The sequence below is a fragment of the Gadus macrocephalus genome, chromosome 22 (assembly GCF_031168955.1).
Source record: "Gadus macrocephalus chromosome 22, ASM3116895v1".
NCBI classification, from domain to species: Eukaryota; Metazoa; Chordata; class Actinopteri; order Gadiformes; family Gadidae; genus Gadus; species Gadus macrocephalus.
The window spans coordinates 9,305,845-9,326,067 of NC_082403.1; the positions used below are offsets into that span (position 1 = coordinate 9,305,845).

At 42.0% G+C, this 20,223-nt stretch overlaps 4 protein-coding genes across 4 annotated transcripts; 1 reads left to right on the forward strand and 3 right to left on the reverse strand.

Moving 5' to 3' along the window:
* Positions 1–3,860: 3,860 nt before the first annotated feature.
* Positions 3,861–5,770, reverse strand: mrpl24 (mitochondrial ribosomal protein L24). Its single transcript, XM_060042864.1, has 5 exons — positions 5,316–5,770; positions 5,127–5,222; positions 4,764–4,867; positions 4,502–4,632; positions 3,861–4,173 (listed from the first exon to the last, which is right to left on the reverse strand). Exons 1-5 carry the CDS (start codon positions 5,496–5,498, stop codon positions 4,037–4,039), a joined length of 651 nt encoding a protein of 216 aa, XP_059898847.1. The 5' UTR covers positions 5,499–5,770; the 3' UTR covers positions 3,861–4,036.
* A 689-nt stretch (positions 5,771–6,459) lies between these two features.
* LOC132450761 (hepatoma-derived growth factor-like) lies at positions 6,460–11,308 on the reverse strand. The gene is made up of 7 exons (XM_060042858.1): positions 11,155–11,308; positions 10,857–11,015; positions 9,649–9,725; positions 9,262–9,400; positions 8,520–8,678; positions 7,870–8,058; positions 6,460–7,770 (listed from the first exon to the last, which is right to left on the reverse strand). Exons 2-7 carry the CDS (start codon positions 10,941–10,943, stop codon positions 7,750–7,752), a joined length of 672 nt encoding a protein of 223 aa, XP_059898841.1. The 5' UTR covers positions 10,944–11,015; positions 11,155–11,308; the 3' UTR covers positions 6,460–7,749.
* Positions 11,309–11,436: 128 nt separating this feature from the next.
* Positions 11,437–15,548, forward strand: prcc (proline rich mitotic checkpoint control factor). Its single transcript, XM_060042822.1, has 7 exons — positions 11,437–12,357; positions 12,456–12,506; positions 12,740–13,222; positions 13,326–13,430; positions 13,602–13,748; positions 14,480–14,545; positions 14,908–15,548. The coding sequence occupies exons 1-7, from the start codon at positions 12,046–12,048 to the stop codon at positions 14,992–14,994; spliced, it is 1,251 nt and encodes a 416-aa protein (XP_059898805.1). The 5' UTR covers positions 11,437–12,045; the 3' UTR covers positions 14,995–15,548.
* A 620-nt stretch (positions 15,549–16,168) lies between these two features.
* Positions 16,169–20,188, reverse strand: mrpl9 (mitochondrial ribosomal protein L9). Its single transcript, XM_060042844.1, has 7 exons — positions 19,928–20,188; positions 19,538–19,700; positions 19,315–19,439; positions 19,153–19,206; positions 16,911–17,012; positions 16,739–16,822; positions 16,169–16,525 (listed from the first exon to the last, which is right to left on the reverse strand). The coding sequence occupies exons 1-7, from the start codon at positions 20,003–20,005 to the stop codon at positions 16,265–16,267; spliced, it is 867 nt and encodes a 288-aa protein (XP_059898827.1). The 5' UTR covers positions 20,006–20,188; the 3' UTR covers positions 16,169–16,264.
* Positions 20,189–20,223: the final 35 nt, after the last annotated feature.

Genomic DNA, 20,223 nt, shown 5'->3' on the forward strand with positions numbered 1-20,223 from the left:
TACTATCCTCTTGGCACCACCATGTTTAATCGATGTATCCTACGAAATCGGACACTTAAAACACTTTATTGAGTCAACAGAGTCCTCCGTTTAAGATGAGGTGAGAAAGGTGGAATATATATGTCACAGGTTGGGTTGCATCAACCGTGGGTCCAGGGCTTGAAAATGAGTGTGCGTGTGTGTGCGTGTGCGTGTGTGTGACCTCGGTGACCTTAGCTGGCTACGGGCATGTGAGTGTATTCTTGTAATTCAAATCAGAAGATTTCTGAATGGAAGCAGAGCCCCCCTTTAATAATAATATAAATAACTAAATGCATTATTTATGGCAGGCTTACATGGCCTGAGTGTATAGAACCTATCCTACTCTATAGGCGTAATCTTTAAAATACTTTTTGAAAAATCAGATCATGATTCTGCACTGAAATTCTACACTGGTGATGAAACATGAATCACGTTATCTAAGCTGAACTGGAACCATTCATTATGAATATAGGCTATATCCTCGAAGAAATAAATAGATCACTTTTCTCCCCATTCATTTAAAATGATGTGTATCCTGTGTACAAGAATGCACCGAGAGAAAGTCTAAATTAGATCAAACGTAATCAATAGTTACACAGAAAGTCATGCTTCAGATCTCAGAGGCAGGCTGAAGTTATGGTTTCCAACAACAATAATTACAGTCCAATGTCATACTGCTCCTGCATGAGGTCATTGAGTTGCTTTGCAGTGGGAAACCGTCTCTGAATTAAATGTTTCTTTAATTATTTTTCTTAGTTGTGTACCAATATTGACATCTAAAAGGTGTAATACACGTGTTTACAAGAAGATTAAATGATTTGTGGCTCATTGACAGGTCAAATGTGCATTGGCGGTAGTGTTCTATGTTCATGGTTACCTGGCAAGGATGTTCCGTGGTGGTTGCTAGCATGTTGCTAGGTGCTTGCTCAGTGGTTACTAAGGTGTTTCTAGGCACTTGCCCTGTAGATGCTTTAGGATCTGGGTTGTCTGGGATAAGGGGGTCTTGTGGCGTTGAGTGGCTGCTATGGTACTTGCTATGTGTGGTTGCTAGCGTGTTATGGTTGCTAGGGTGTTGTACATGGTTGCTATGCGACCGAGTTAGGTGGTTGCTATGGTGTTCTGAGTGGCTGCTATGAGATTCCAGATAGTTGCTATGGTGTTGTGGCTGGTTGTTAGGATCTTCTGGGAGGCTTCTGTGATCTTCTTGGTTTTTGCTTAGTCAGCGAAACTGTCTCTTATAGTACCTCCCCTCTTCCCACCAATTTTCCCTGTTCAATGCATTTCTACAGGAGTTTTAGGTCTATTTGAATCATCACTTGTAAAACTAACTGCTGTGCTCACTCTGCCTATAAAGTCTCATCTTTTCTGCCTGAATCACTGCCGGGTTCACTCAACTTGGTTACCAGCAATGGTAACCAAATTAATTGACTCACCAAATAAGGCAATGAAAGACAAGACCAGGGTGGATTATTAACCTATTTTGCACGTCCATGCCCATGACGTGCACGCCCAGACTGATAGTGTTATACTTTTTAATCTTACATAGTTACAGCAAAGAAACGCCCACAACCCAACTTTTAAAACACCAGTCACCCCTTGCCTTCATCCCATTATAGTCAAGTCCTGATCCTCATGCAGTGATGAAAAAAAAAAAAAAAAAATCATTCTCTCCTCCTTTAAAACAGGAAACCTCAAAAGTCTTGTTTCCGCTGACTTGCTTTTTCCCCCCTCCCTCCGGTGATGCGAGTGGCAGCAGCATTGTGGGATGCAGCCTAAAGAGCTGGGAATAGAAGCCGTGCTCCACGTCATCATCATCCCCTTCTCCTTGTTGCATCACCCAAACCAACGCTTCACCAATCTTTACATGTAACACCGGGCCACCTACTAAAATGTAGGTGACAACACGTGGACAGACAGTGGAACTGTGACGCACTTCATATCCCTGACGCATCCCTTTTGGGCGTTCTAGTAAGCTATAGATGCCTCTGCAGCTGTAGACCTGGTACCTACTAAATTTAGACACAGCATGTATTAATAGGATAGTGGCTGCAAAAAACGGAGATGGCAAGAGAAAAGTAAAGAAGGGGCTATTTTTCTCTATCTCCAGTACACAGATGTTAACATATAGAGCTGAAGTGTCTCTTAGTGAACTGCACAGAAAGCTCATAATCCCATGCTATGATAAATGGATGGGAGAATTATTGGGTCTTGAAAGCTGACAAGCATCGCATTAAAAGTTAGGATTTATTGCTTGTAAAAACTGTTCCAGGTTGTGTGAGTGTGTTATATCTAATGATAAATTATATTAAATGCTAACTTAATATAACACACTCACACGACCTGTATACAATATATAAATGATATATACACACATAATATTTTATTGTGTAAGGGCTATGATTAACAGCCCCAGATAAGCGGTTTTAAATGTTTTGTAGCCCTTAGACCAGAAGTTAACAGTCACCCCATATGACTGGAAGGAGTTAAGTATTCTGACAAACCACAGTAATAAGTTTGGGGGAAAGATAGTCTATTGCGGGAAATTGTACCACTATTCCAGTTAATTGGACATCCCAACCGAAGATCCCTCATGGCTCAGAATTAAAGCAAACAACCATAAAACAGTAAGGACTGTAGCTAGACGTTGATATTAAGCCACAGGTCTGCACAAAGACCATGCTGACTAACCAGAAAGAAAGAACCTTTGAGAAATCACAAGCAATCCAGAGATGGCCCTGGATCAAATCCCAGCACACAGACTGAGGCATCTGGAAAGTGAAAGATGCCCACGTCTCAGACCGCTACCCTTCCCTTACGCAGCAGCTCAGGGATCAATGACTAAGGACTATGGTGTATTAAATGGCTCTTGTGTGTCTTTTCTTAATGTCTAACAAAGGCAAGGCAGACTAAAAGTGCCAAAACAGCCATAAAATAGGATCCACTTGAGATAAAGTGAAGTGCTTCTTTTTAAACTTTGTATATTTGTTCATTTCCTGTGCCATGCTGATTTCTAATTAATTGGTCAGTGCTCTTTTTAAGGAGATTATGAGTCATACTTTCCAGTGTCAAACAAGGATAATGGGAGGCTTCTGTTGAAGCTGCTCATTCGTGAAACCTCGTCCACATGGTATTTCCTTTTGGAGTTCCTCCATTACCTGGTATGACTCTGTCTACCAACTTTTGAAAAATAAAAAAAACTGAAAAGAAAGTTGTGATGTTGGACACGGCGCCTTGGCAGCTCCGGGACAGTACTACCTTTCCACAGCATTAATTACTCATCGGGGCGCAGTAACACAAGTAAGCTACTTGCTACCTCACACATCATCGGCTTGAGGTGGTTAGATGGGCAGCGGCGGGCGGTAGGGACAGAACCCAACATAAACTATGACTAGGCATATTGCAACAGTTGAACCAATCATACCACTGCTGAAACTACTTACAAGCGTGAGCTATAGAAGTGCTTCGACGAGGGAGTCAATGATCGTGTGGCGACGAATAAATGAACGTTATATAATGAACAAAAGCATGCATACAGTAAACATTGATCGAACTTCATGAAACGTAAATGTATTTGCTCCACAATCTTAATGTTCCTTTTCGCAATCTTAGGAAGATTTAGGAAAGGATTACCGTCTGCGCCGTGTATGAATCGATTGTTTTGCACTGAATGATGTACAGTCCGAAATAAATTCCAAACCTTCACACAGCTAGTTTAGTTCTTTATTTTTGTAAAGAGAAAAAAAAAAGATAATACCAGCTCTTCTACCATTAATCATTTCAGGTAGAAACCATCTGGGATGCAGGGTATAATGACAACTCTGTTGAAGTATTAATTTCCCCCCCCCCATCATGGGTTTCGGCATAAGAAATTCCACATAACCAATGTTGTATGATTGTTATCGTGTCCCATTCCAAATATGCCCCTTCAGCGGTTCGAGAAATAACTCGGCGTCTTGACGTGCCGTGGGAAAGAGACAGCGGGTCTGAGTGAGGGCCTCTCTTTGGTTCCTCCAACTCAGTACCAGTAAGACGGCCGGGGCCTACGCTGCTCCTGGATACCCAGCCTCTCCATCACCTCCTCCTCCAGGGTTTTCAACGACGGCACGTAGGTCTTCTCTAGAGTGTCGTCCGGACTGGTGTCTTTCGGCCCGTCTGCAAAGCCATACATAGTCATGGTTCAGAATAATGTCAACAAGGAAATGATGCAATGTCTCGGCAAGCACAAAATTCTAATTGGTGATCCACATTTTGTGCAACTCAGCAAAGCCATAATCATTTAATGCGGTCAGCGGGATGGAATAAATGTTTTATTGCCCGTAATAACAAGAAGTGTATTTTATGGCGTTATGTCATGTCTACTAGTATTTGGGCCCCGTGAGGATTAAGAAGTCATAATTGAAAGCTGTGCATGAAATAAATATGTCATCACTACAAAATCAATTTTCATCAAGCCAAAGCCATAACGGCCACCGCTGCACACCTTTCCACTGCTGCGTCACAATGCCATCGCAGCGCTCGGAGATGGGCTTGGGGATGATTCGACCCGTTCTGGAGGAAACCCGCACCTTCTCTCCTTCCTCTGTGAACTTCCATTCTATCGGCGTTGGCTTCCTGAAAAGAGCGCTAAGGTCATCAAAACGACTCCCTCATAAACACACACATTAGCTATGGCTAAGATTTCTAGTGCCATGGATGTCACTATTAATCTGTTACTGTATTTCTCTAGTTACTGTAAGGATTACCTGTCTGTGGGGTCGATCAGGGTTACGTTTTCTAGCAACAACGGAGCCTCACTGGCTATGTACGTGCCACGGTAGTCCCATGTTTTTCCAATGTACCTGAAATGCTGAGAGAAGAAATGGCAGAGGTACAGAAGTCAAGGCAAGCAGCTGAGTTTACGCATCTCAGCCCATGCTTGGAGAACGTCGTCTGGCTCCATCTAAAGGATTTAAGTAGTACATGTGGGACTATTGAGGAAAGCTATGTTATAAAAAAGAATATTGAGGAAGGCATAACAATATCTGTTCGTTTCATTAGCTGTATTATACTGTAAGCATAACAATAATAAACAAACAGTCTTGTATGGGTAAATTAGTTGTTCTTACCGTGTTAAGCCCCTCCAGAACAACCCAGTTTCTTTTTCGGATGACTTGGACCACCTTTCCTTGCTTCCCTTTGTCCTTACCAGCTAGAATCTCAACCTGAAATAGGGTGGCACAGTAACAGACAGTAAAGCATATGTATGCATTCATCTTAATATACTTTTGAAGAGCAAAACAAGTAGTTTAACTCACAGTGTCGCCTTTGAAAACAGACCAGTCTTGAGAGGCTATTGGTTCAATGAACACCTTTCTCCTCTTCTTGCCCAGTGGATTACGCTTTTTTGCTGCTTCTGTCCAAGGCCTGCTCATTCCATAGCGATAGTCCTTGGGCAAAACAACCTTGGCTGCCATCGAAAGAAAAGCTGTAAGACGCATTCTGCTTAACACTGATTGGCGAACAAGTTGTCTTGGTGCGTGTCCAGATTCTCTCCTACTCCTCTTGTAAAGGAACGCTTCGGGGCAATGCTAATATTATCCCGTTTGCTGGATGATGCATATCAATATGTTTCACGATCAGAGTGGTCAAAAATAAGAAAGATTAATTCATTCTAGCTAAATGGATATATTCAGCAGTGCATTGGTCCGGGATGCTCTTGGTTCAATGTCACATGTACACAGGTCAAGAAACGAGTTCGATTTCATCACTGCCCCCTAGTGGAATGGAGGACACGGTTTATAATATAAACCTGATACAAGCTATTTATTATATCTCCTCCTTATAGTGTTAACCTATCCGGATTTGCAAAATATCAGAGGAAGTTTAATTGCTTTTTAAATCAGCCCAAGCCTTTTCTAGGCAGGAATCTGTTTCTAGAGGCTGAATAATAATGCTTTTGTGTTGTATTCATAAGCACACTGTTCTATTCTTCCAAAAAACTTTTGTGTCGACATGCTAGGGAAACTTAATTCAAGATTGATAATAAAAAAGACATAACACAGGTATTTTTCTAATCAACATATTTATTAAATGTACTGTCTACAACTGCTTATACACAGTATACTAAACTTGAATGGTAGTCAGCAAAAACAGAGAAATGAATGCAGAAACACTACCACTCTTAAGTTATTTCTTCAGTAAGTCCTCAGCCATGAAGCCAGGGGCCATATCCCTTCTATGCTCAATAAATCAGTGGCAACAGTAGTGGTTGGTGACATGAATAGAGGATGTCTGCTTGGGAGAACGGCAGTTAAACTTAACCATTCCAGGTTACCATTACTTATGGATTTTTGTTTTGTTTTTTTAAAGGATTTAGATCATCATTGATTCCACATTGGATTTATAATAATAAAAACATGTATGAAAGAAACGTAATTAACTTTGAAGCAGACTAATCGCGAGGAAGAATGAAAACATAACTGCATTTAATTAAAAAAAAAAAAAAAAATGCCAACATATGCACGATTAAATGAGATGCCTTTGGGAATGATACAATCAATTTACTTGCAGGCAATAGGGCTTAATTACAGGGTTATATGTCTGGATTCAATTGTATGCATTATCAATGTACTACAGCATTCTTAGCAACTTAGAAATACAAGATACGTTGTACAACCATTGTAAAATGCCCCCGAAAATTTACATTTAAATATAACCCTAAAACATTGTTCAAAAGTATGGGGGGAAAAAAACAAAGAGCTACATTTAACATCAAAATGCATTTCCAAATGCAATTTCTCCACTTTCTAACACCCAAAATGTACACAATAATATTTGGGAGTGTCCGTCTGCTTTCATTAATGCATGTCATCGACAGGGTAATGGGCACAGAGGGAAATCGGCACAGAGGGAAATCAACACCATCAAAATGTTCACTTTATTTTTTTCCTTTTTTAAAAGATTCTTTCCAAAAAAACAATACCCATGTGAAATTGTCGGTGGGATTCAGTGACATTAACAGCACAACATGGTTACCTACTATAAAGCATGCAAAAGCAATCAAAAGAAATAAAGACTTCATAATCAAGTACGTTTCCTACATTGAACAAGACGACATTGTACTAACGACGACTTTTGTGAAAGATAAATCACTGAAGAAACTGAAATATGTCGAGAGGCTAGGTGAGACAAATGAAAGAGAAATTAAACCTTGACTGCATAAACGCTGTGTTGAGGCTAAGATCGAAAGGTAAGAGATGTACTTTATGAAGCACCGATGTCCCACCAAATGGTCAGACGGGCGATTTAGCGATACATGATTGGGGATGAAAGCATTCTTTCTTTCTCCACAAAAACACAAGACCATTTTTGGAATTTAATTGTTACTAGAAATTTGTATGTCCATGTTAGCTCACAGAAATTAACCATGTTTGACACCTAGCGTATGTGATTATGTAATTGCACTTGGAAATAAAAAATATATATACACACCACCAAATCCCATGTATAAATGAGCATTAAATTGCTCCATTCAAATTGTTTGAAATCAGATTAGGAAACTTTAAACTCTGGGATATATAATACCCCAAAATGACAAATAAATGTTTTGGTTATTTTTTTTTTCTATACAAACACTTTAGCTTTTAAAACTCTTCTATTGGATAACAGCCGAAATCTAGCATCCTGCAGTGCAATCAATTTGGCGCCTCGGATTCCATTCAATTCCAGGTCCTCGATTTCCATTTGCTGTTAGGCACTCTCCGTCACAGGCTAGAAGGAGAATGGGGGATAGCGCAACAAAATGATTAGTCCATACAATTTCTGAACAATATTGTCTTTCCCTGTTCCCCCTTTTGACAGGTGACGCACCTTATCTGCGGTCAGCTTTTCCTCCACGGGCGCATCGCTCTTAGACTCTGCTTTCGACTCGCTCTTTGAGGAGAGTGTGGCAGATGGAGGCCCCGCCACGTTGTTGGCTTTGGCCTCTGCGTTGGACTTCTTGTCGTCTGCCTTCGAGTCGCCTTCCCCTCCTGTGTCCTTCAGACGCTTGGGAGAAGCCTAGCAGACGGAAGAGAGGATAAGGCCGGAGCATGCATGGACTGGAAGATCACTTTATGTTTTTTGTTTTATTTCCAGATTCATTTTTGCATTTTTAAGCTTTATAAGAGTGAGATAGACAGGAAAGTATGGAAGATAGAGGGGAGGACAGGCAGCCAGAGGACCACGGGCAGGAATCGAACCTGCGTTGCCGCGATCAGGACTGAGCCTTAATCGAACGCGCCCTACCCAGGGAGCCACGTTTTTAACTATTTAGTAGCGGTTTAGTTATTACCATGTCTTTCTGATTCCTATAGCTACTCTTCACACTGTAGTTAATATTATGCGTTTACTTTGTCATGCTGCACTTGAAATTGTTTGTACTAACCCAACTTGATTGTATGATTTGATTGTCTTCTGCCTCACTTGTGAAGACGTTAGACCAAAAAGTTCCCTCTTCCAACGGCACCGTGGAAGCCTACCTCCGTTGACTCCCCTGCCTTCCGCTTGGCCCCGCCTCGTTCGTTCTTCTCGTCGATGACCAGGGCACCCTCGTCTTCATCGCTGCTGCCCTCTGCCTCAGCCTTCTCCACGGCAACAGCCTCCTGTTTCCCATCGGCCAAGCTTTCCTTCTCTTCAGCCTAAGTGGGGAAAAGATGTTCATTACTTTTATTTTGCTCTACAATTAACCCATCATCTTATCTTAGAACACGGTGTTGTTGGTGGCATATTACGGGAGTCTATAGTATTGTATGATGCATGTTAACATTTTCTTTGTGTAGCCTAAATGTAGACACACACTTGGATATTTGATGGAGCACAGTGGTTAAAATTGACCCAAGATTGTGATCACATTAGCAAATCACAGAATAGCTCTTGATTCTGATCAAAACCCTGGTTTTATTGGTTGGTGGTTTTACATAGAATCAATCGAGATTTGCAAGTCAAAACTCCCTTGACCCTGGCTGGTTAGGCAAATTCAAAATACATCAATCTCAATTAATGCTTTAACGAGCTTGTGTTGAGTGTCCAACTGGATAGGCTCTCCTCCAGATGTTTATTATTGTTTCCTATAAAACTCTCCAACCACAGGGCCATATTTCAAAAGTCGTTCCTATACATAGCCGATCAAATTGAAATTGCCGTTTAACAAGCATACATAGACAAATCATTGATAGCGTCCGGTTTGCAGCCAGAAAGATGTGACAAGCCTTTGACACGCACCTCGTAGGCCTCATGCGTCACTGTGGGGTTGTTCTCAATCTCCCAGAGTCCCTCACTGAAGCCTTTCCTTTTGGTTGGTTTTCCAAACTTCTCCTTGGATTCATCGTAGGGAAACAGATCTTTGGCCCCCAGGAAGGCCCTGGAGTAGACAAACATGACACTGATTATTCTGACCCCACAAGGTTAACCGTCATAAGGGTATCTACACTTCAGTGCAACACCTTCCCTCTTCCGTCAACGTTCACAAAAGAACAACTCCGTACATACATACATACATACATACTTTTTGCATACAAATATCCCCAAAAATATATACATTGACCTTTTTATGTACATGTTTTTAATAACATGAGAATGGTGCAGCCATCGTGACCACGCTTAACTCACGTTTCATGCGTGCCAAAGAAGAACACCTGATACTTGTTGGAGGGTGACTTCACTGCTCCTTCGGGCAACTCGTCAATCTGTGATCCAACAGATAAAAACGTACCGATCCCATATATAAATATGACAGTGAAGTTGTGCCCAAACACATAGTCAATCAGATACAGACACACAACAAGTGTATGCCATACAGAGTTAGTCACTGTTGAGGTTTCCAGCCTCTTTGAAATGGCCATTCATAGATGAGGCCAGTTTGTCAAGTTACACCAGGTAGGGCATGTAATTAGACAACAAAATACAGTAAAGGAGGGAAATGCTAATCATGGAACAAGGACACAATAATCACGGAACAATATTAAGTGTTATGCATGCACGTTTTACTACAACACTAACACTATAATGTGGATCATTGTATTTCCTAAACTGGTCAAATTATTTTAATAGCCTTTCCCCAGTAATCTAAGGGAATGAATGGAGAGAGGGATACACTGTCAACTACTTTCATTTAAGTGGTGCAGTTTACTCAGAACTACTGTACACAAATTTGAAAGTGGCTAGACAAGTAGCGCCCACGCTTAGTCGGCGGCATTATAGTCTAAGGAACGAGTGGACCATAATCATACTCATACAGGTAGACGCTTCCACTCAGTGGGAAATGTGCAGCTTCTGATAAGAACCGCGGGCAGAAGGGCGATTAGAAACTTTCAATTCTACACTGAACATAAACTAAACATGTTTCCAACAGCTGGTGAGCGACGTGGCTCCTTTTCAAAAGCACCACATGACCGTTGCCTCTACCCCCCAGCGAATGAACATACACATTCACGTTAGCGCACATAATGTGAACAACAGCATGTGTACCACGAATGTACCTTTTGTTACGTCAAGAGAGAGCCCGCGCCAGAACAACAGCCTACACGCACAGCCATTGGTAGTTGTAGGCGAGCTCGTGCAGTCTTCCTTAACGGATCCCGATTGACACCAAGTGAAACGGACTTGGGTCCAGGCGGCCCGCAACGTCCACGGCCGCCGGAGACGTTTCATGTTTTATAGTGAGCTAACACAACCGAGCTATGCTAATGGTAGCTAACCCACATGAGGCCTTACATGCATGGGCTATGAAAACTGAACAGCCGCCCGTTGTCATCCAACAAAATAAAAAAAGGAGGAAAACAAAACAATCCTGAATGGTTGCTTGCTTGCTTGCTTACCCTCGCAGGCCAATGTGGATATCCCTTCATTTTGGCGAACACCAGATCACCAGGTTTGTATTCCCTTTGCCTATTCGACCTCGGCATGTTGGAAGGAATACGTGGAGATGTATGAGAGTGGACGGTAATAACGCTTGGTTTGGTATCCTCAAAAAACACCTGCAAATAAACAAACAACGCCGTGGTTTGAAGCAATAATATCAAATGCAAGGAAGGAACAACAAATGTGAAGAAATTATATTTCCGCAGTTTTTGTCCCTTCTTATCGATCTAAACGCTAAGAATAATATTCTATAACCTTTAGCTCGCTTTAAAATGGATTTCGGATGATTTTTTCCCGGTCTCGATCTTCGCTCTCTTGACTGTTTAGGTTTGAAATTGTAACCCGCTTCCCAATTCGTAGACGCACCCACTGGTTTCAGTGGCAATTAATTCCAGCGCCCCTGTTGGTTGCGTACAGTATGCAACTAATGGACCTCCATTGACAAAATGCATTATTCTTGTTTGGGCAAAGCTTGGTAAACGGTTCAGGTATAACCACCAACGAGGCCATTAGAACGACGTATATGTACTCCAAACACCGTCAGTGTGATGTGACATGATGCATTTAAGTTCAAGTAAATAATTTAATAAAAATGCATTTGGAGATGCAGATCCCACTGCACAACTGGGTGGCGGTCGTGAGCTGTAGGGCCTGGAGGTACATTGGGACAACGCTAAGGTCAAAACGAAGAAGTAAACATGCGCGAGAACCTGCGCAACAGTGGATAGTATTCGATTTGGAAAAAAGAGGTATGTTTTGATCCGACGTTGCTATTTTTGGTTGCAGAAACCCAGATATCAATTTATCAGTGAATAGATCCATGTCAGACTATTCCTCATGAAGTGACCCGAAATTAACGTCCTCCAAACGCAGAAGATAAGTGGTATTATCAATCGCGGCCTAGATTGTAACGTTAATCCGACTTTAGATGGACCCCAAGCTCGCTGTGATGGCCTTGTCATAGCCACTACTCATTCTGCATGCTGGTAGTACATTTTTTTTTGTTGTTGTTTCAAGTAAGATACGAAAAACTTTGGCAGCCAAGCAAAAAACGCAAGTAAACGTTAGTAGGAGTGGTTGAAGATTAAACAAATTAGTTATACATGTCCGCTAGGTGCCCCAGCATCACAAATAACATCAGCCAACATGTCTTTAGTTGCCTATGCAAGCAGTGACGATAGTGATTCCGAAGAAACTTCTACTAGTGTTGCACCGGAGAGCAAACCGAGTAGAGGGCTATTTTCAGTTTTACCAGCACCTAAAAAGGCAACGTCAAGTGCACTTCGAAGTGAAGAGCCAAGCAGGCAGGCAAAGTCCAGCATCTCATCCAGGGCCACTTCAGTCCAGGATGGCCCCGATTCGCAGCCTCAAAAGGGGGGCTTACTTTTCGACTTGCCCAAACCGAAGAAACGTACAGAGCCTGTCAAAATTACTATACCGAAGATCCAAAGAGAAAATGTAAGTTAACGAAATCTAAGCTTCAATTTCTGCTTCATCAAACGGCATCAACCTAATAATATAACCACCGGTATTAATATGCTTCTAAATGTGTCTAGTCGGATTCCGATGACGACGAACCAAAAAGGAAAAGGTTATCACAACCACAGGTAATGAAACGACTCCCACTTGGCATGGAAGTAATCTTGAAGATGCAGTGTATACATGTTATGTTACCTAAAGATGTTAAAACCTACTTCTATATTTGGGGATTTAATTTAGAGACATGCAACATCAATCATGCTCCTCAAAATGATGTAAGGTAATCTATGAGCAAATGCTATCTGTTAGTATAATCTAGTACACCATTTAATTTCATTTGCAAACCTTTCCCTCCAAACAGGGGTCTGGCACAGGCCTTTCCTCTCTCTTGCCTCAGCCCAGGAACATGAGCGTGAAGGCGATGAACAGACCGCTGATACCTTACACACTCACCAAGGCTGCGGAGCCTAAAGGTCTGAAGGCTGCAGCGCTGGCTAAGGGCTTTGGCTCCAGCGCCTCTCCATCGGCTATCAAGGCTGCTGCTAAGTCCGCGGCCCTGCAGCTCGCCAGGCAAATAGCCGCCGAGGACCATGACGAGGAGGATGTGGCCCCAGAAAACTACTTCTCCCTCGGGGAGAGTACGGTGTCGCTCCCCGTCGCAGCGGCCCCCATCCCAGACCTCGAATCCCGGGCCCCTATGGTTACCCTTCCCTTCGTGCCCAGTGTCGACGAAGACGGTCAATCGGACGCCCCGCTGGACTTTGGCTCCGGCCAAGAGGGGCCTGGGGCCTGGAGCGGCCACCCCCCAGAGTACCCACAGCCATCAACGGATCCTGGAGCTCCGGTATGAAGAACTGTAGAATGCCTGCTGTACATGTCTGAGCTGATCTCCGATCTAAACTAAATGGGAACCTTTCTTACTTTCTGAATGTTTCCACATGGGACAGGGTTTTTATAACCAGCCGTACTACCCAGAAGCAAACCCGGAACAAGCTGATGATGACGAGGATGATGATGAGCCGGGATCCTCGGAAATGTTTGATGAGGAGGCAGTAAGCGCAACCTTTCTCCATTGTTTTGGTTTTGGTTTCTCTTGCATTAATGTACTTTTATACCCTTATTGAAAGACTCTATCGAGTTGTAACTGTCTATTTCAGAAGGGTAATGCTTATTTAAGCCTCCTTTTTTAGTTTTTTCCTTTTCAAATCTTTTTCCCGCGACAGTTCATGAGGCTCCAGGGGAAACGCAACCGGGGCAAAGAGGAAATAAAGTTTCTGGAGATTAAAGGCGATGACCAGTTGAGTGGCAACCAGCAGTGGATGACCAAGAACGTTAGTGAGGAAAAACAAGAGCGCAAGTCCTTCAGCAAGGTGAGTTGTGACGCCAACACATGCTCATCTTCCACCAACATCAGCCTGCACTGGAGCTTTTGATAGATGAATCACAAATTAATGATATTTGATTTAATATTGATTACTTGTAGAAGACTTTATGTCATAACATTTTCTTTGTTGGATTTAGTAGTCGGGACATGAGGGCAACTTCTTCTTTTTTAAAGGAGCTTTAATGTATGCAATTTCAGGAAATGTAATGGAGGGGATTGTTATGAGGTCAGAGTAGATAATTCAGTTTTGTACATATTTTATAAAAAGGAAATTGTTGAGAATGCAATGCACAACGCCTCAACCGCACAAGTCATCCAAATGTATCGCATCCACTACTGCAGGAACATGTTAATCGAACAGGCCGATATAAAATTTACTATAGAATCGCCATTGCATGTCAGTAAGCCCAGCTATAACAACATCTAATATCACAATTCTCCTAACCCAATGTCCAAATAGAAACAAATGATACAATCCATTATTTTAAAAAGTGATAGGGGCAAAAATCGGCCACTCTCAAAAGTGGTGAGAACATGTCCCCAGTGTAGACGTCAGCTGAAAACGAGTCACCATTTTTGCAGGGTTTAAATGCTGTAAGGTTTTGTTTTGCTATTGTTTGTGTCAAACATGATTATCAGTTCTAAATGTGTAATTGTTGTCTTATTTGTTTATCTCATCTTATTGACTGTGCATTTAATTCGTTCATTTGTTTTCAGAAAAAGGGAGACCAACCTACAGGACAGCAGAGACGAAAGCACCAGATTACATATCTTATTCACCAGGTAAGTCCTTCTGCGCTGCTATTGCTACTGCTGCCACCTTTGAGAGGGATATGTATGTATGATGGATGGATGGATGGATGGATAGATAGATAGATAAATAGCATTGTCAAGATGTCAAATTGTCAAGATGCAAACCAATTATTGGTGCTGTTTTAAAAAAGATAAGAGAGTGAAATCACTTCGGTATACAGACAGGCGTAAAATTAGGAATTTAAGTATTTATGTAACAATTGCAATAAATCTGTTCTAAAGTCATTCGTTTTTATATTCTGAAGATTTTTTTGGAGATTTTTCCTTAGAATCAATTTGACAGTACTAAATCTTAACCTTTTGAATCCTAACCTCCTGTCTCTTATCTGTAGGCAAAGGAACGGGAGCTGGAATTGAAGAACAACTGGGCCGAAAACAAGCTAACGCGCCGGCAGACCCAGGCAAAATATGGCTTCTAAGCAGCTGTATTCTTGACAACCTTGGGCCTGCCGAAGCATTTTTGGCAGAAGCATTGACCGTAGATATAAAGCTTTCCAGTGTTTTTTCACCCAAGCCAAGGCGTTCTTCAACCGTTGCTTGGGATGAAATATTTTTCTCATAAAACAGACCTCTCCATTTTTTCCCCCCTTTTGTCCATCGTGTTTAAAATTGTTCATATTGGGATTTTTTGTTTGTTAACTGTATTCTAACATAATGTTAGGCTCTTGCATTTCAGCAAAAGCTGTCCTGTGTCTACCCCTTAACAGCTTCTGATAAGAGCCTAAACATATTTCCTAAGATTAAACAAGTGCTTCATAACTATTCCTCTAGCCAGTAAATGCTAATGTGACACCCTCACCCTAACCCATTCAATTTCCATGAGGTAGTTTAGAATATATCTTTATTATATTTATCATCTACCATTGATCATGCTCTGATTTAGCCCACTTCAACTCATCCCATAGCATTAGTGACATGTTGCATCTTCACCCTAAATTGGTATTAACGTAATAAAGATTATTTTTGCAGGGCATTTTCTTTCCTTTGACTCCCATTTACCACTTAAGACACTGACTACTCAATTGTCACATTTGAGCAAAGCAGTATGGGATTTCTGTGCTGATGTTATCATCTCAATGACTTTGGGGCCAGCTTTTATAAACAAACTCAAAAGTTTTGATGAAATTAATAATTTTATAATTGTCAAACCTTAATGTACAAGAACAATATATATAAAGTTATAAACAAACAAGTCACACAGACCAATGCTGGAACTGGAATACTTTTGAATCTGTCTGAGCATGTGAAAGTATACCGGTAATCATTTTCTAACCGAATGCCAGTATTTACCCGTTTTACATTTGTGATGCAGCCACTAAGTGGCAATAGAACTGCATGTCCATCTTTACGTTGACAAGGAAATTAGAGAATAAAGATAGCTAGGGGCCCGAAGAGTTTTATTTTGTGGTATTCTTTGGTGAGGGGAGACCAAAAGACTTGCTATGAGTTCATAAAGGTAATACTCAAGGCCTTTGGTTTTGAATTTGTAAGTATTTTTATTCCTGAAAATTATCAGCCAAGTGAAGAGATTTCTTGGCGATGATTGCAGACATGTTGGGTATAAACTATAAAAAAAATCAAAAAGACACTAAATTGATCTTGCATTCTTTATTCACATCGATGTCCCCAGATCATGATCCATTATTTTTCTATTAACATGATAATCCTTTCTTTAAGTGGACTTTTAATTCACAGTCCATCTTTTGGGTGGTTTTCCGTTGGTGGTCCTGCCTTGTCTTCAGAAGGCGAGGTCCCTGGAGGGGCAGGAGACTCCACATCAGGAGAGGTCCCAACGTCAGAAGCTTCCAACGCTGAAGCGGCTGTTTCAGAACTAGCCTCCATTGTAATAGAAACGGCATTTTCTTGCCTCAACCTTTTCTGCTCCCTTGCAGATGGGTCCTCGTAGGGCAGAACCGACATTGGGATACGCACAGTGTCTATTCCATTCACCTGAAAAGGAAGAAAAAAAAAAACGTCTTTTGATCCCAGTTTATTTTTGATCCAACTATTGGACTATACTATGACCAGCATCCTCTAATGAAACAAGAATTATGAGCACATTTATAATAAAAAACAAAATCAGACATGCATACAACTTGTTGTCTACACACTATAATGTAGTATTGAGTAAGGTTGTTAAAAGATCCCCGAGATATGTCTTACCGTAACCTCACACCAGTATTCTCCTACATCCATGATTGGCTCCTCTGGAAGTGTCAACGCATGAAGTGGCACAATAACTCCCAACTGAGTAGAGAGGTCACAATTTTGAATAATCCAGCAATTAAAGAAATATATTTGGTCTAATATCACCCTGAAAATAAATCAGAAATACCTTCCGGGCAAATTGCCTGCAGGCAATCTCTTTGGTGAGTGCATACTCATTCGAGGGCCATTTATTAATCTTCAACTGTGAAGATTTCAGGAGGTCCACAGTCTGTAAATAAATAAAAAATACTTTTAAAAGGTCCCATGGCATGAACATTTCCCTTTCTGAGGTTTTATAACATTAATATGGGTTCCCCTAGCCTACCTATGCTCCCCCAGTAGCTAGAAATTTCATTGGCTGTAAAATGGTCATTAGGCATTATGATCCGCCGAAGCTCAGAAGCGTCGTTTTGGAATTTTCCCCGTATGTCGTCATAAGGGAAGATGCCACCTCCCCTTTCTCTGCCTTGCCAGCCCCGAGAATTTGGCCCGCCAACGAGACAATGAGCTACGACTGTGCGAGCGCCACATGTGTGTGTGTGTGATTACTAGGGCTGTAACGATACGCGTATCAAACCGAAAATCGCGATACTCAAAGCCACGAACCTGTCTCGCGGTGTGAGAAGGCAGAAGCGCGATATGCCCTTTCTAACTCTTCGGTCAAATTGTCCGATTGAAATTTGCTAATAATTTGTCTGAATAATAGTCTGCTGACAGCGCCCCCTCCTATCGATGCCGTAAATATGTGACGAGATGCCCTCTCTGTGATCACAGCTCTCCGTGGCTACGGAGGATTGCATTTCTCCACAGCCGTCGAAGTCCTCATACGCGATATGAACGACATTTATCCAGAGTGGGCCAAGCGCGAAAAAAATTGCCTGTGTGATCCTGTCTCTATTGTTTTGTGTGATTTGACTGGCAGTTTGTCTGCTTATAGGTCGGAATGAAGCGGCCACCGATTATTGACAGGATGGGTACTTTATTCTACCGGACTCGTTCGCTTCTTCACTAGACACACGCGCTACCGCTCGCTCTCCTCGCTCGTCCACTCACTCGCTGACGTCACTCACACACGCATACGCACACTGCCATTCTCCCGCACACACATATGCTACTCGTAACACTATGCCTCGTTATTGCGACGTTCATGTTTTTCCTCATCTATTGAAAGTTAGGCTATTAAACATGTTGCATTCTATACGGCCTGATTATGTCATTATTTAAGCTACATAGCCTAATAAGAAGCGCTAATAAGGATATTTGAATAAACCAACCAAACAGTTAAAGGGGCCCTATTATGCCTACCAGCAAAAAGCATCCTCCAACTGCAATCTTTGGTTATTTCTTTATTAATTTAGCTATACTTTAATAGTATTCTTTCGGTTCAAATCTGTTCAGTGTTCCAAATTATTTGTTATTAAATGTTACATTAAGATAATTGGTATTTAAGTGTTTAAATAAAATGCTTTTTAAATTTAAAAGAATCGTGGGATGTATCGAACCGTGGGTCAAAAATCGTGATACAAACCGAATCGTGAATTTGTGTATCGTTACAGCCCTAGTGATTACACACACTGTAACGTAAAGAAGTACACTTCTTTGTTATTTGGATAACTGTTCTGCTGTTGATGTTATGGGGCATACCACGTTGGTTCTTTGACGTCTCTGGTACTTCCTCAACGAGACTGTAGTTGGGGTTAGAATTGGGGGAAAGGAACTTTGGCTTTGACTCCCTGAAGTACATGGACTGCGACATGGAGGAGAAAGGGATTGTTGCCCCCGAGGGACCCCCGCCTCGGCACTGCCCGCTGCCTGCTGCCGAGGAGGTGGTCCCTCCGCAGCAGGCAGCGGTCGTTTGAGACAGGCAGCAGTCGTTTGAGATTCATAATATCGTCTGGAGGCGCACACAGCTTTTGGCCGTGATAATATATATCATATGATATAGATATCTATGTATAATATGACATTATTTAGATATAGAGCTCCAGGAATCCCGTCGGAGCACCCGGAGTGCTAGAATATTTACAGAACACGGCCAAAGGCTATGTGCGCCTCGCCATTGCGATACATCGACTGTAAACAGAGCACATGGTACCGTGGCCCAAGCTGCTCAGGGCCACACCCCCACCCTCCTCTTTGACCCCCCTCTCTCCTCATTTGCATTAAAGCTACAGACACCGAAACGGCGCGTTTAGGGAAAGTGCAACTCAATGTGCGACTGGCTCGTAGTGGCTGTAATTCTGTACCACGGCTGAATTTCGGGAACGTCTACAAATGGTGTGTTAGGGGCCCACTAATATCTATATTAAAGCTTAAGGCAAACGAAAAAACAATGAAGGGATATATGAAAAAGGAAGTAAAACACTTACAAGTTGTCCTGTGCGTGTTTGGATTCTATCCTCTGGCTTCCCTTCATGCAAAAGCTGTTGATGAAAGATGTTTGAATAAGTTAGGGCATATTATAACGTAAACAGGTTCAAATAACCCATTGTCATTTTACCAAGTGATTTGAAGCAAGACGAAACGCATACCCGTATCTCCTCGGCGAACATCTGTTTGTTTTCTGGTGATGAATAAACCGCGAGACCTTGAGCCAGCAGTTTATTTCTGCCAACAGATTTTTTCACACACACTGTGTCTCCTCGCCCCCCAAGCTCTGTGAAAAACAAGCACATCGACCATTAACGTCCTTATTGAAAGTTCCTGATAAAATGAGTAACCAGACACATGATCGGCAGCATTTGGGATACTGACTTTCAACCGTTTGTGTCAGAATCAGCTCCATGTTCTTCTCTTTCGGCACTAGTTTGGTGTCCTCCACTAATCTGTAAATCCTGTGTCTTCGTGGATGGAGTCTGGGGGCCCGACCTACTTTTGCCAGCGGGACTTGCCACCAACGCTCCACCACAACTGTACTCTATGGGAAAGTATGCATGTACATACAATATACTGTTAACAATGCACACTTAGTTATTATAAACGTGGTACAAGCAACCATCACAAGCATTGAGCCCAAGTGGGGACTAGAACGCGTACAGATATTTGTTGACCATTTGGCAGTGCATACACTTGTGCATTAACTTGCTTCAGCCATTTCTGTGCACCATATTTAAGGATCGGTCAGTTATCAAGCAATGCACGAACCTTGCATGGTGTCTGGGAGAAACACCTGAAATGAGACGTCACTACCTCCTGAAGGACACGGCGGCTGGATCCCCACATGCTTACAAGCCAAGACCCGGCCACGTTCACAAATTAATATAAAGAAACCACTTGGGACTAGATACAATTTTGGCAACGACGCTCTTGAAGGTTATGTAGTTATATGTCTTAATCACAATGCTAGCGTTCCGTATAAAAAAAAAACAATGCGACTTTACAGACCGCTGACAGTAATACGACGACATAAGGCGCGAGTATAGAAGAAGGACCCTTAACTC